Source organism: Tamandua tetradactyla, chromosome 9 (assembly GCF_023851605.1).
Source record: "Tamandua tetradactyla isolate mTamTet1 chromosome 9, mTamTet1.pri, whole genome shotgun sequence".
NCBI lineage: Eukaryota > Metazoa > Chordata > Mammalia > Pilosa > Myrmecophagidae > Tamandua > Tamandua tetradactyla.
Window position 1 is genome coordinate 62655133 of NC_135335.1, and position 12703 is coordinate 62667835.

Here is a 12703-nt window from a genome sequence, read left to right on the forward strand (position 1 = left end):
GAAACCAATCTTTATAAAAGACAGAAATATGCAAATCAAACAATCCCAATGAACCCCAAATAGAATAAATCCAAATAGGTCTACTCCACGACAGATACTAATTAGTCTGTCAAATGTTGAAAAGAAGCAGAAAACCCTAGAAGCAGCAAGAGAAAACTGTCTCGCCTCATACAAGGGAAACCACATAAAACTGAGTTCAAACTATTCAACAAGCACAATGGAGGAGAGAAGACAGTGTTATAATATATTTAAGATCCTGAAAGAGAAAAACTTCCAACCAAGAATTCTGTATCCAGCCAAACTGTCCTTCAAAAGTGAGGGAGAAATTAAAATTTTCACAGATAGCCAAAGGTTGAGAGAATTTGTCAATAAGAGATTGACCCTACAGCAAATATTAGAGGGACTTCTGCTGCATGAAGAAAGACAGGAGAGGGAGTCTGGAGGAGGGCAAAGAACTGAAGAGAACCAGAAAGGGTAACCAAAGAATAAAAAATTCATAGATCTAACAAACATAAACCAAAGGATAAGATGGTAGATTCAAGAAATGTCTTTACAGTAGTAATTTTGAACATTAACAGAATAAACTCACCAACTAAGAGACACATATTAGCAGAATGGATTAAGAGATCCAACCTATCTATATTCCACTTATAAGAGACTCATCTTAGACCCAAGGACACAAATAGATTGAAAGTGAAAGGATGGATTAAGAGATCCAACCTATCTATATTCCACTTATAAGAGACTCATCTTAGACCCAAGGACACATATAGATTGAAAGTGAAAGGATGGAAAAAGATGTTCATGCAAGCTGTAAGCAAAGCAAGCAGGAGTAGCTATACTAATACCAGACAAAACCAGACTTCAAATGTAAACACATCATTAGGACAAAGAAGGACACTACATAACAATAAAATGGACAATCACCAAGAAGAAATAGTAATCATAAATCTATACTCCTAACCAAGGAGCTCCAAAGTACACAAGGCAAACACTGACAAAACTTAAGGGAGCAATAGATGTTTCAACAGTAATAATGGGACACTTCAACATACGACTCTCCACAATAGACAGAACAACCAGAGAGAGGAGCAACAAGGAAACAGAGAACTTAAACAATTTGATAAATGAATTAGACCTAACTGACATATAGAGATCATTATACCCGAAAACACCAGGATATACATTCTTCTTTAGGGCTCATGGAATGTTCTCTAGGATAGATCATATTCTGGAGCACAAAACATGCCTTCATAAATTTTAAAAGATTGAAATTATTCAAAGCACTTTCTCTGATCACAATAGAATGAAGCTGGAAGTCAATAACCACCAAAGAACCAAAACTTTCAAAAATATGTGGAGATTAAATAACACACTCTCCAACAACCAATGTGTCAAAGAACAAATTGCTAGGGAAATCAGTAAATATCTGGAGAAAAAAGAAAATGAGAATACAACATAACAGAATTTATGGGATGTGGCAAAGGCAGTGCTGCAAGGGAAATGTATTGCTCTAAATGCCTATATTTAAAAAGAAGAAAGAACAAAAATCAAGGACTTCATTGCTCACCTGGAGAAGCTAGAGAAAGAACAGCAAACTAACCCCAAAGCAAATACAAGAAGAAAAATAAGAAAGAGTAGAGCAGAATTAAATGAACTGGAGGACAAAAAAAATAGAATCAATAAAATCAAAAGCTGTTTCTTTGAGAAAAATCCATAAAATCGAAGGACCCCTAGCTAGGCTGACAAAGGACAAAAGAGAGAAGATACAACTAAACCAAGTCAGAAATGAGAAGGGGGTTGTTACCACAGACCCTGAGGAAATAAAAAGAAATCATAAGAGGATACTATAAACACATATACACCAATAAACTAGACAAGTTAGAAGAAATGGACAAATTCCTAGAAACACATGAACAACCTACACTGACTAGAGAAGAAACAGAAGAGCTCAACAAGCCAATCAAGTACAGAAATTCAATCAGTCATCATAAATCTTCCCATAAAGCAAAGCCCAGGGCCAGATGGCTTCATAAGGGAATTTTATCAAACATTCCAAAAAGAACTAACACCAATCCTGCTCAAACTCTTCAAAAAAATTGAGGAAAAAGGAATACTACCTAGCTCATTTTATGAACATCACTCTAATACCAAAACAGAGAAATGCTGTAAGAAAGGAGACCTACTATCAGACCAATCTCCTAATATATAGATGCAAAAATTCTCAACAAAATATGAGCAAATAAAATTCAATGACAAATTACAAGAATTATACACCATTATTACAAGTGAGGTTTATACCAGGAATGCAAGGGTGGTTCAACAGAAGAAAATCAATCAGTGTAATACAGCACATTAACAAATGAAAAGGGAAAATCATATAATCATCTCAATTGATGATGAAAAAGCATTCAACAAAATTCAGCATCCTTTTCTGATAAAAACACTTCAAAAGGTAAGAATGGAAGGAAAATTCCTCAATATGATAATGGGCATATATGAAAAATCCACAGCCAGCATTGTAATCAATGGTGAGAGACTGAAAGCCCTCCCCCTAAGATTGGGAATGAGACAAGGATGCCCTCTTTTTGTCACCACTATTATTCAGTATTGTACTAGAAGTTCTAGCTAGAGTAATCAGGCAGGAAAACGAAATAAAAGCATGCAAATTGGAAAGGAAGAAGTAAAACCCTCATTATTTGCAGATGACATGTTACTTTACCTGGAAAACCCTGAGAAATCTACAACTAAGCTTCTTGAGCTAATAAATTCAGTAAAGTGGTGGGATATAAGATTAATATGCAAAAATCAGTAATGTTTTTATACACAAGCAATGACCTAACTGAGGAAACAATTACGGAAAAATCCATTCAAAATTGCAACTAAAAGAATCAAGTATCTACAAATAAACTTAGGCAGGAATGTAACAGACCTGTACACAGAGAACTACATAGCATTACTGAAAGAAATCAAAGTTTAAACAGGTGGAAAGGACATGCCCTGCTTATAGATATGAAGGTTAAATGTAGTTAAGATGTAGTTAAATTGATCTACAGATTCAACTCAATACTAATCAAAATTCCAACAACTTACTTTGAAGACTTGGAAAAGCAAGTTATCAAATTCATTTGGAAGGGAAAGAGACCTCAAATAGCTAATAATATCCTAAACAGGAAGAACGAAGTGGGAGGATTAACATTTCCTGATTTTAAAGTTTATTATAAAGCCACTGTGGTAAAAAAAAAAAAAAAAAAGAGCATGGAACTGGCACAAAGACAGAAGTATTAACCAATGAAACTGAATCAAGAGTACAGAAATAGACCACTAAATCTGTGGTCAACTCATTTTCGACAAGGTCCCTAAATCTACTGAATTGAGACAGAATAGTCTTTTTAATAAGTGGGCTTGGAAGAACTGGATATCAATAGCCAAAATAATGAAACAGGGCCTTTACCTTACACCCTAAACATATATTAACTCAAAGTGGATCAAAGACCTAAATAAGAGCCAGTACCATAAAACCCCTAAAAGAAAATATAGGGAAACATCTTCAAAACCTATTAACAGGAGATAGCTTTCTAAACTTTAATTGCACAAGCAATTAAAGAAAAAATAGATAAATGTGAACTCCTTCAAATCAAATGCTTCTGTGGCTCAAAAGACTTTGACAAAGGTAAAGAGGCAGCCAACTCAATGGGAGAAAATATTTGGAAGTCATGTACCAGATAAAGGTTTGATATCCTATATACATAAAGAAATCATACAGCTTAACAACAAAAGAACAAACAACCTAATTATAAAATGGGCTAAATATTAAAATAGACATTTTTCTGAAGGGCATATACCGATGGCTAAAAAACACATAAAGAGATGTTCATTTTCATTAGCTATAAGGGAAATCAGATCAAGACTACAATGAGATACCACCCCACACCTATCAGAATGGCTACTATTAAACAAAAAGGAAACTACAAATGTTCGAGAAGATGTGGAAAGATTGGAACACTTATGCAGTGCTGGTAAGAATGCATAATGCTACAGTTGCTATGGAAGTCAGTTTGGCATTTCCTTAGAAAACTAAATATCATGTTGCCCTATGACCTGTCAATAACACTACTCAATATATACCCAGAAGAGATGAAAACAGATACAAACAGACATTTTCACACCGATATTCATAGAAGTTTTATTCACAATTGCCAAAAGATGGAAACAATCCAAGTGTCCATTAACAGACAAGTGGATAAATAAAATGTAGTATACATATAATGGAATATTATGCAGCAGTAAGAAGAAATGAGGTCCTGGAGCATATGACAACATGGATGAACACTGAAGGCATATGTTGAGTAAAATAAGCCAGACACAAAAGGATAGATAACCGTATGATTTTGCTTTTATGAGCTTGGTCAAGGTAAACTCAGAGGTTTATAATATAAAATACAGAGGATCTAGAGTTACGTGGAAGCTAGAGACAGGTGAACAGTTAGCTAACGAGTTTGAACTTAAATGTATGGGAATGGACAGTAGTGAAGGCAGTTCATTAGTGGGTATATAAGTCATATTGCTATATTGAATATGATTGAAAGGGGTTGTATAGAGCCATGTATCTCATCATTATTTATATAAATAAATTTATGTAAGTATAAATAAATTCTTACATGAACTACTTCAAAGGTATGGATCTTGTACAGTTTATAACATCAGGGTATAGATGGAAAACCACTATTGAATGCTATCATCTATGTTTAACAGGAAGACATCAACGGCATCATACCAATTCCAGGGGTAAATCATTGGTGGTGGGGGAGGACAAGAGTTAAGGGGAAATTTGGATTTTCTATTTTTTGAGGGTGTGTTTATTAGTTATTTTTTTCTTGGGAGCAAAGGAAATTGTCTAAATTTGAGAGTGTTGATAATTGTACAACTGAGTGAGGATAATGTGATAAATGGATTATTTACTTAGGACATTATACATGATGCCTAATGGATGGAGGTGGCTGAAGGATACACTGAGCAGAATGGCAAATTCTGATATGTACATGATTGAATATTGTATGGCCAAAGAAAGGAATGAAGTTGTGAGGATGCAATGAGGTGAATGAACTTGGGGGACATTATGTCATGCAAAATAAGCCAGAAACAAAAGAGCAAATATTGTATGGTCTCTTTTAGAGAATACCTATAAGAAAATTCTGGCCTTCATTGTAAGCTCTTAGAGCAGTCACATTTAGTACAGAGCTGTGATTGTTATTTCTAGATTTTGAGAGGCTGTGCTATATATGTATAAACTTGGAGTTTTGGATACCTGTGTGACACTTAAGAGTAGGAGCTCTGCATGTCTGAAAGTTAGCATTGCCACATACAATAACTGTTAAAGAAATTGAAAAAGAGATCAGCCTTCAATTGCAGATAAGTATGAAGCCAATAAGGTCGGGACTAAGCTAAATCAGAATACAGGGGTAAAGGAGGACATTGTATTTTAGAATTTCACCAATTCTATGAGACCAAAGGAGGGGAAGTTCATTTTGTACAAAACCTTAATTTCATGTTGCACATAATCTAAATGAACCTGTGTGGATAGATCATTTAAACAACTCAAACACATGAAGCCCAGAATGGGAATGAGAGCTTATAATCCTGTATAGCTTAATGTAATGCCCAGACACATCCCAGAGTATGTTGAGCAGATAATTAAAAAGGATTTAAAAAGTCCCTTGAGGGACAGGAGAAAAAATATGGAACTATTAAGCTTTACTACCAGGAAAACCCCTGATACTGTTTCAAACAATAAGGACTTCCAAGTCAATAGGCCAAGCCCTTAATATTGAGGTTATTTATGTAGCGGAGAAGCTACATAGTTATGTCTAAGAGTTACTTCCAGAGGACCTCTTTTGTTCTTCAAATGTGGCCTCTCTCTCTCTCTCTAAGCCCAACTGTGCAAGGAAAATCATTACCCTCCACCCTACATGGAACATGACCTCCAGAGATGAAAATCTCCCTGGAAAAGTGGGACATGACTTCCAGGGATGAACCTGGCCCTGGCACCATGGGATTCACAATGCCTTCCTGACAAAAAGGGGGAAAGAAATGTAATAAAATAAGGTTATCAGTGGCTGAGAGTTCAAATAGAGTCAAGGGGCTATTCTGGAGGCTACTCTTATACAAGCTTCAGCTAGATATTGTTACATATCATGGTTTGCCAAACCCCAGACAAAATCATTCCAGCCAACCCTAAAGAATACCTTGGGCTCTATCTGTGGTTCTACAAAATTTCTATGCACTCTGATTACTTTCCAGAAACCTACAATCTTCAGATAGGTTCCTAGGCCAGCTAAGTCCTAAAACCCAGAGGGATCAGCCTCTTGAAGAACATCAAATCGTTCCATCTCCCTATCCTATAATATCATAAGCCCTTTCCAACATAAAAAAGTTAGAATAGGCATAACCCAAATACCACTAAATATTGGGAGAAAGATGAAAGGAGAAGGAGGAATTACAACAGAGAAGATACAATTTAACAAATGAATATGACTGCTGAATCATTATATTGATATTTCTTTTAGTCTCTAGTGGCTTGGAGCAGCTAGAAGGAAAAACCTAAAATTGTGGAACTGTAAACCTAACCAAAATTTAAAATCTGTTCTATAACTACATATTACAATGTACTTTGAAATCTATTGCTTTTTTGTATATATGCTATGTTTCACAATAAAAAAAAATGTTTAAGAATGGCATTATCTTCCATCATAGATGAATTAATTCACATAAATTATCAAGTAAACAACATATTTTACTTCCAACATTTGAGAATCAACTGCCTCAAAAATGGATACTATAATGATTCACATGACAAATTAACAAGAAAAAAGGTCTTTTCTTTAGGTTTCAGGGAAAAGAATTTCACCTAGCTCAAAGTCAACTGTTTACTCATTATTTTTGTATCATTATCTTTTATATGATACAACAACAAGCTGGCTTTTTGTCTATGCTTTGAACTTAGATGTCAAACTCACTCAATCTACACGGTGAAAGCATTGAGCTGGAAGCTGCAGAACACTGAATAAAATTATTATATCACACATTTGAAGTACACATCCTCTTATTTCAAGCCTACAGGCATGACATGGCGCAGTTCATTTAGAAATTCAATTGGAATGGAGCATCCAGTTCATTTTTTAAACTGAATATTCTCCTAGGAGATGAAAATGAAAGCAGGGAAAAACTTCTGGTGCAAAGCCAAGTGTCTGTCCTGTTGGCAAGGCACTACCCCACGTGCCCACTGTACCTTGACTAAGTGAACCATCGCATCTGCAAAGAACACCATGTCCATGCCAGCTCCGCGGATGCTCTCATTATACAGCTGCAGGAACATATTCAAACGCTCTTTCAGGTGATTAAAGGATTCAATTGGCTCATAAATCTTAGGCATTTCAGCATCAGCCTCCTCAGATGTTTCACCTGGGGTTGAGGCAGAAGCACCAATTAAATTTCTCCAATTTGCTGGACTTGACTACTTCCCTCAACCTAAATTAATATACTCATGGCCATAGACAACTTTATACTGAATAATATTGATTCTCATCAAAATGTCATATTATGTACTTTTAGAAAGCAAATATTTAAAAAGCATTAGGATCAATGTAATCATGTGCAGTCTTAGTTCTTTCCCATCTAGAAAGGGCCAATTTCAAATACTGCTACATTTATTAAATTTAATTTGGACCCACAGTTGAACATCGGCATTTTAAAGGTTTTTAATGTCAAATGAAGGCCAAAAGGAAGGGATTTAATGTCAAAATCAGCAAAAAGGGTCAAGAATTATATGATCTTTATAAAAGAATCAATAGAAAAAAATTATTGTGTTTTCTCAGGACAGTTTTATCACTCAAGATTATTAGGTTAGTTGTAAAGGTAAAAGGGAATTGAAAGAAATGTGACTGGATAGCTGAGAGAAAATAGAAAAAAGTTCCAAAATAAATAAAAATATTGCATTATTTCACTGGGAAAAGATGCATTAAAATGAAATTCATAGTTTTTTATTAGAAATACATAATATACCTGCTTAACACTTTTCCAAGTTTGACCATAAAGAATTACGCCAAAGGAAAAGCTAAATTGGGCATATACAAGTTCACTGCCAGTTAAAATTAGTAACAGGTGAAAAGCCACACTTTAAATATATCAATAGCAACTAGAAATTCACTGGGTACTAGATGAGGGAGTGGGTCTTCTCAATCTTATAGTCCATAATTATTTTCAATTGATCCTGTTCTGATAAAACAGTATATTAACGGCTTTATGATGAAGGAAACTGATTTAGCATAATTATTAATAACGGCTCATATGCAAAGCTCTCACTGATCGAACTTAAAAAGTCACTTAACTGCTTCAAAAATGCTCAACTCAAGGCTTTGGGCAACAAAGTGTGTTGAAATCACAGAAGGTTATGTGTTTGCCTCCAGAACACTGCCCACCAAAAAAATTCAATCATTTTGCTTTGCTTCTTGAAAACCATAATCTAATTATTTATGCTTCTAAATTAGAAAAAATAAAACACATAAATTCTAACAGCCTTAAAAATATCCTTAACTTTACAGTATTTTTGTATGTGTGTGAGCTAATTTAAAATAAAATCTGTCAGCTTCTTTCTGTGGAAGGATCATTCCAATTGCAGAGCCAGCAATAAAATTCTTTTTGCAATTATTGTTCAGAAACTTTTAATAGACCATTTATAGCTTATTAATTAGACTAAGGGGCTACCTGGTCATTTCCAAAGATTTAGAAGATACAAATAGAAAGTTTTTAAACACGCCTTTATAAAATAAGTAAACAAAACTAAAATTCAATCTCAGTGTCAGAAGAGGTTAATAAATAGAAGAAAAATAGCCTATTTAAGCCCAGTTATTTCTAAGAAAAAAATTAATTGGAACACTATATCTTTTCATAAGAAAATTAATATATTTTAATTTTTCATGGAACCGTAACTACAAAAGCTTGCCTCCACTTCACTCATCTCTTTCCAACTCTACTCAATGAACCTCTCATACAATTTGAAGTTTTTATTTTTCTTTTCATTTAGAAAATTTAAAAAACATTTAGAATGACTCAAATAATAAAAGAAATCATTATTATTGTGATTTTTGCTATCTTTCATTCCACAGTAACTATGGAACACGGATTGCCCCAGCTATTCAACAGATAATATTTCATTTTTCCTCACAATGCCTATATTCATATTTCTATTTTCATAAACAAGGTGAATGAGGTTCAAAACAGTTGAGACTTGCCCAGTCAATGTGTAGTGGAGCCTGACCTCAAATCTACATGTGTCTCCTATTAAGTCCTTTTTCCTTTTTTCTACCCTATCCTCCTGCTTTATCCTACCTTAACATCCAAGACTAGTATGCATGAAAATAATTAATCTTCTGAACTCAATAATTATGCATTTATCTACTCATTCTATAAATATTCACCAAGCACCTACTGTGTTCCAGGATTGTCATAGTAAAGTTTACTGCACTGGAATTCCACGTCCTTAAATTGAACCTACTATCTTGAGATATTCCTTCAGGGGATTTCAAATTTCACTTCAACAGTTTACCTGTAGCTTCAGGTGCATCCCTCAAGAAATCCACAAAATACGTGTCAATTCCACAATCCACCAAGAGCTTTTTCTCTTCGCCAAACTCCTCCTCCACCAAACTTACTAAAGCCTTATCAAACCAGGCCACGTCATCAGCTACTGTGAAACGATCAGCTATAACTCGTTTACATTCATGCTTCCACAGCTTTAGCAGTTCCTGTCAAAAGCACAATTAAAATGCACGATTAATTCATATTATGCAACAGGTGAGAATTCGAGTTGACAATATTGTGGAGCGCCATCCTTCCTGATTTAAGACACTATACTTAAAGTATATGCTATAGAAGTTAAGTTTGCATCAAGCTAAACAAGGCTGTTAAAAATATAGGATACTAAATTTAAACCCCACAATACCCACCAACAAAATAATAGAAAAATACGTGCAGAAGAAAGTGAGAAGGGCTTCTACAAAAAAATAAAATAAAATAAAAAGATGGGCAGTAAGGGAAGAATTAAAAGACTTAGAAGGTATGACAGTTGAAACTATAAAACTCTTAGAAGAAAACAGAGTGAAATATCTTCAGGACTTTGTATTAGGCACTGTATTATCAGGCTTTACATTGAAAGCATGAGCAACAAAATAAAAAATTAGATGAATTGGACTTCATCATGATTAAAAACTTTGGTGATCAAGAAAGGGAAAAGATGACCAAAAGAATAGGAGAAAATATTTGGAAACCAAATACCTGATAAGGGTTTAATATACAGAATACATAAAGAACTCCCACAACTCAACAACAGAAAGATAAACACTACAATTAAAAAATGGGCAAAGGACCTGAGTAGACAGTTCTCCAAAGAAGATCAACAAATGGCCAATGAAAAAATACTCAACAACACTGGGCAACAGGGAAATGCAACTAAGTCACAAAGCAACTCTACCTCATATCCACCAGAATGATTATTACTTGAAAAATGGAAAATAACAAATGCTGGCAAGGAAGCAGAGAAATAAGAACCTTTTAATCATTGTTGATTAGAAGGTAAAATGGTGCAACCACTGTGCGTTGGTGGTTCTCCTAAATGTTAAACAAAACTATCATATGACCTGGCAAACCCACTTCTAGGTTTATATCCAAAAGAGTTGAAAGCAGGGACCTGGACATATATTTGTACACCAATGTCCAGAGCAGCAGCAGCAGCATTATTCACATAGCCAAAAGGTGAAAGTAAAACCAGATGTCCATCAGCAGATAAATGGATAAACAAATGTGACATATACAACGATGGAATATGACTCTGCTTTAAAAAGAAACAAGTTTCTGATACATGAATCTTTAAGACATCATGTTGAGTGAAATAAGTTAGACACAAAGGGATGGATATTGTATGATTCCACCTATATAAGACAGATAGTGTATGCAAATTCATAAAGACAGAGAGTAAAGGCTAAAAGGGGCAGAAGCCAATGGCAAGGGGAAGTTAATGTATAACAGCTGTAGGGATTTTGTTTGGGGGGCATGGAAAATTTCTGGTAATGGATGAAGGTGAGGGTAGTACAATATTATGAATGTATTTATTCCACTGAATGGTATGCTTGGAAGTGGTTGAGATGGGAAAGTTTATATTGCATATATGTTTCTACAATTTAAAAAAATGAATGATTAGAGACTTGGTGACAATTTAATGCAATATATTATCTTAGACTAGATCCAAAAATGGAGGGAAAAGGGTCAAAAAGGATATTACTGAAATGTATGAAAACTTGAAGTGTAGACTATAAGCTCTAAATCAATGTTAAACTTTTGAACTAGATAATTGTACTTAAGGTAGTTACCTAAGTGAATATCCTCATTTTTAGGAAATTACACAGAAGTATTAAATGTATCAAGGAACATGATGCATACAATCTAATCCCAAATGTTTAGAAAACTGACGAACAAATAATAAACGATAGATTGATAGATTGTTAGAGAGTTCAATAGATGGTTAGTTCGATAGAATGATGTGGCTATTGTGGCAAAACGTTAAGAGTTGGTGGATATGGATATCAGGGTGCATGCTGAAGTTATCCATATGGGTTTTGTATTGTTTTGTACATTTGAAATTATTTAAAAATGAAAAGTGCAAGAATAGTTTTTAAATGAGGGAAAAGCAAGATATTTCCAGATAAACAAAAGTTGAAGGACTTAATTACCACTAGATCTGCCCTTCAAGAAATGCTAATGAGAACTTCAGATAAAAGGTAAGATCCCCAAACAGAAACTTGAATCCATATGGAAAAATAAAAATCTGCAATAAAGAGAAGTACATGGGTGAATATAAATGTCAATATTACTGTATTCTTGGTTTGAACCACTTTTTATTTCTTATATTATCTGAAATACAAATGCATAAAAATAATTATAAAACTCTGGTATTGGGTACACAAAGCATAAAGATGTAACTTGTAACAAGGACGTAAAAGAGGGGAACAAGGGGTATATATGCTACTAAAGTTAAACTGGTATCCCGCAAACTTGATTGTTATAGATTTAGGACATTAAATGTAAACCCCATAATAACCATATGAAAATATCTTTTAAAAAAATACACATAAAAGGAAGGAGAGGGAATTAAAATGTGTCACTACAAAATATCAATTAACACCTAAGAAGGAAGTACTGAAGAAAATGAAGGACAAAAAACAAACAGCAAAATTGCATCTGGCAGGACCAGATGGCTTCACTGGTGAATTTTACCAAACATTCAATGAAGAGTTAACACCAAGCCTTCTCAAACTTTTCCAAAACAAACTGACATGCCCGGTGCACTTTCTGACTGATTCTACGAGGCTAGCTTTACCCTAGTCCTAAAGCCAGATAAAGACATCACAAGAAAAATATTATAGACCAATTTCCCTTTTGAATATAGATGCAAAAATCCTCAACAAAATGCTAGCAAATCCAACCGGAATGCGAACAGTTAACTTAAAAATGGCTAAAATGGGAAAAATTTTGTTACATAGATGTTAACACTTAAGGGGAAAAGTTCCATGATAACACCAATTGCTGGAACTGTTTATGCTGATTTAAAATAACCACTGAAAATAGCTATGCAATAAACAGTAATTTGAAA

At 34.3% G+C, this 12703-nt stretch overlaps 1 protein-coding gene across 1 annotated transcript in view; it reads right to left on the reverse strand.

Annotated features, from left to right (window-relative positions):
• Positions 1-12703, reverse strand: part of DNAH5 (dynein axonemal heavy chain 5) — a 293865-nt gene that overhangs the window by 107294 nt on the left and 173868 nt on the right. The window contains exons 51-52 of the mRNA XM_077114905.1: positions 9605-9803; positions 7289-7461 (exon numbers count right to left, since the gene is read on the reverse strand). Coding sequence (XP_076971020.1) covers positions 7289-7461; positions 9605-9803 — 372 coding nt within the window. The remainder of the gene's footprint in view (positions 1-7288; positions 7462-9604; positions 9804-12703) is intronic.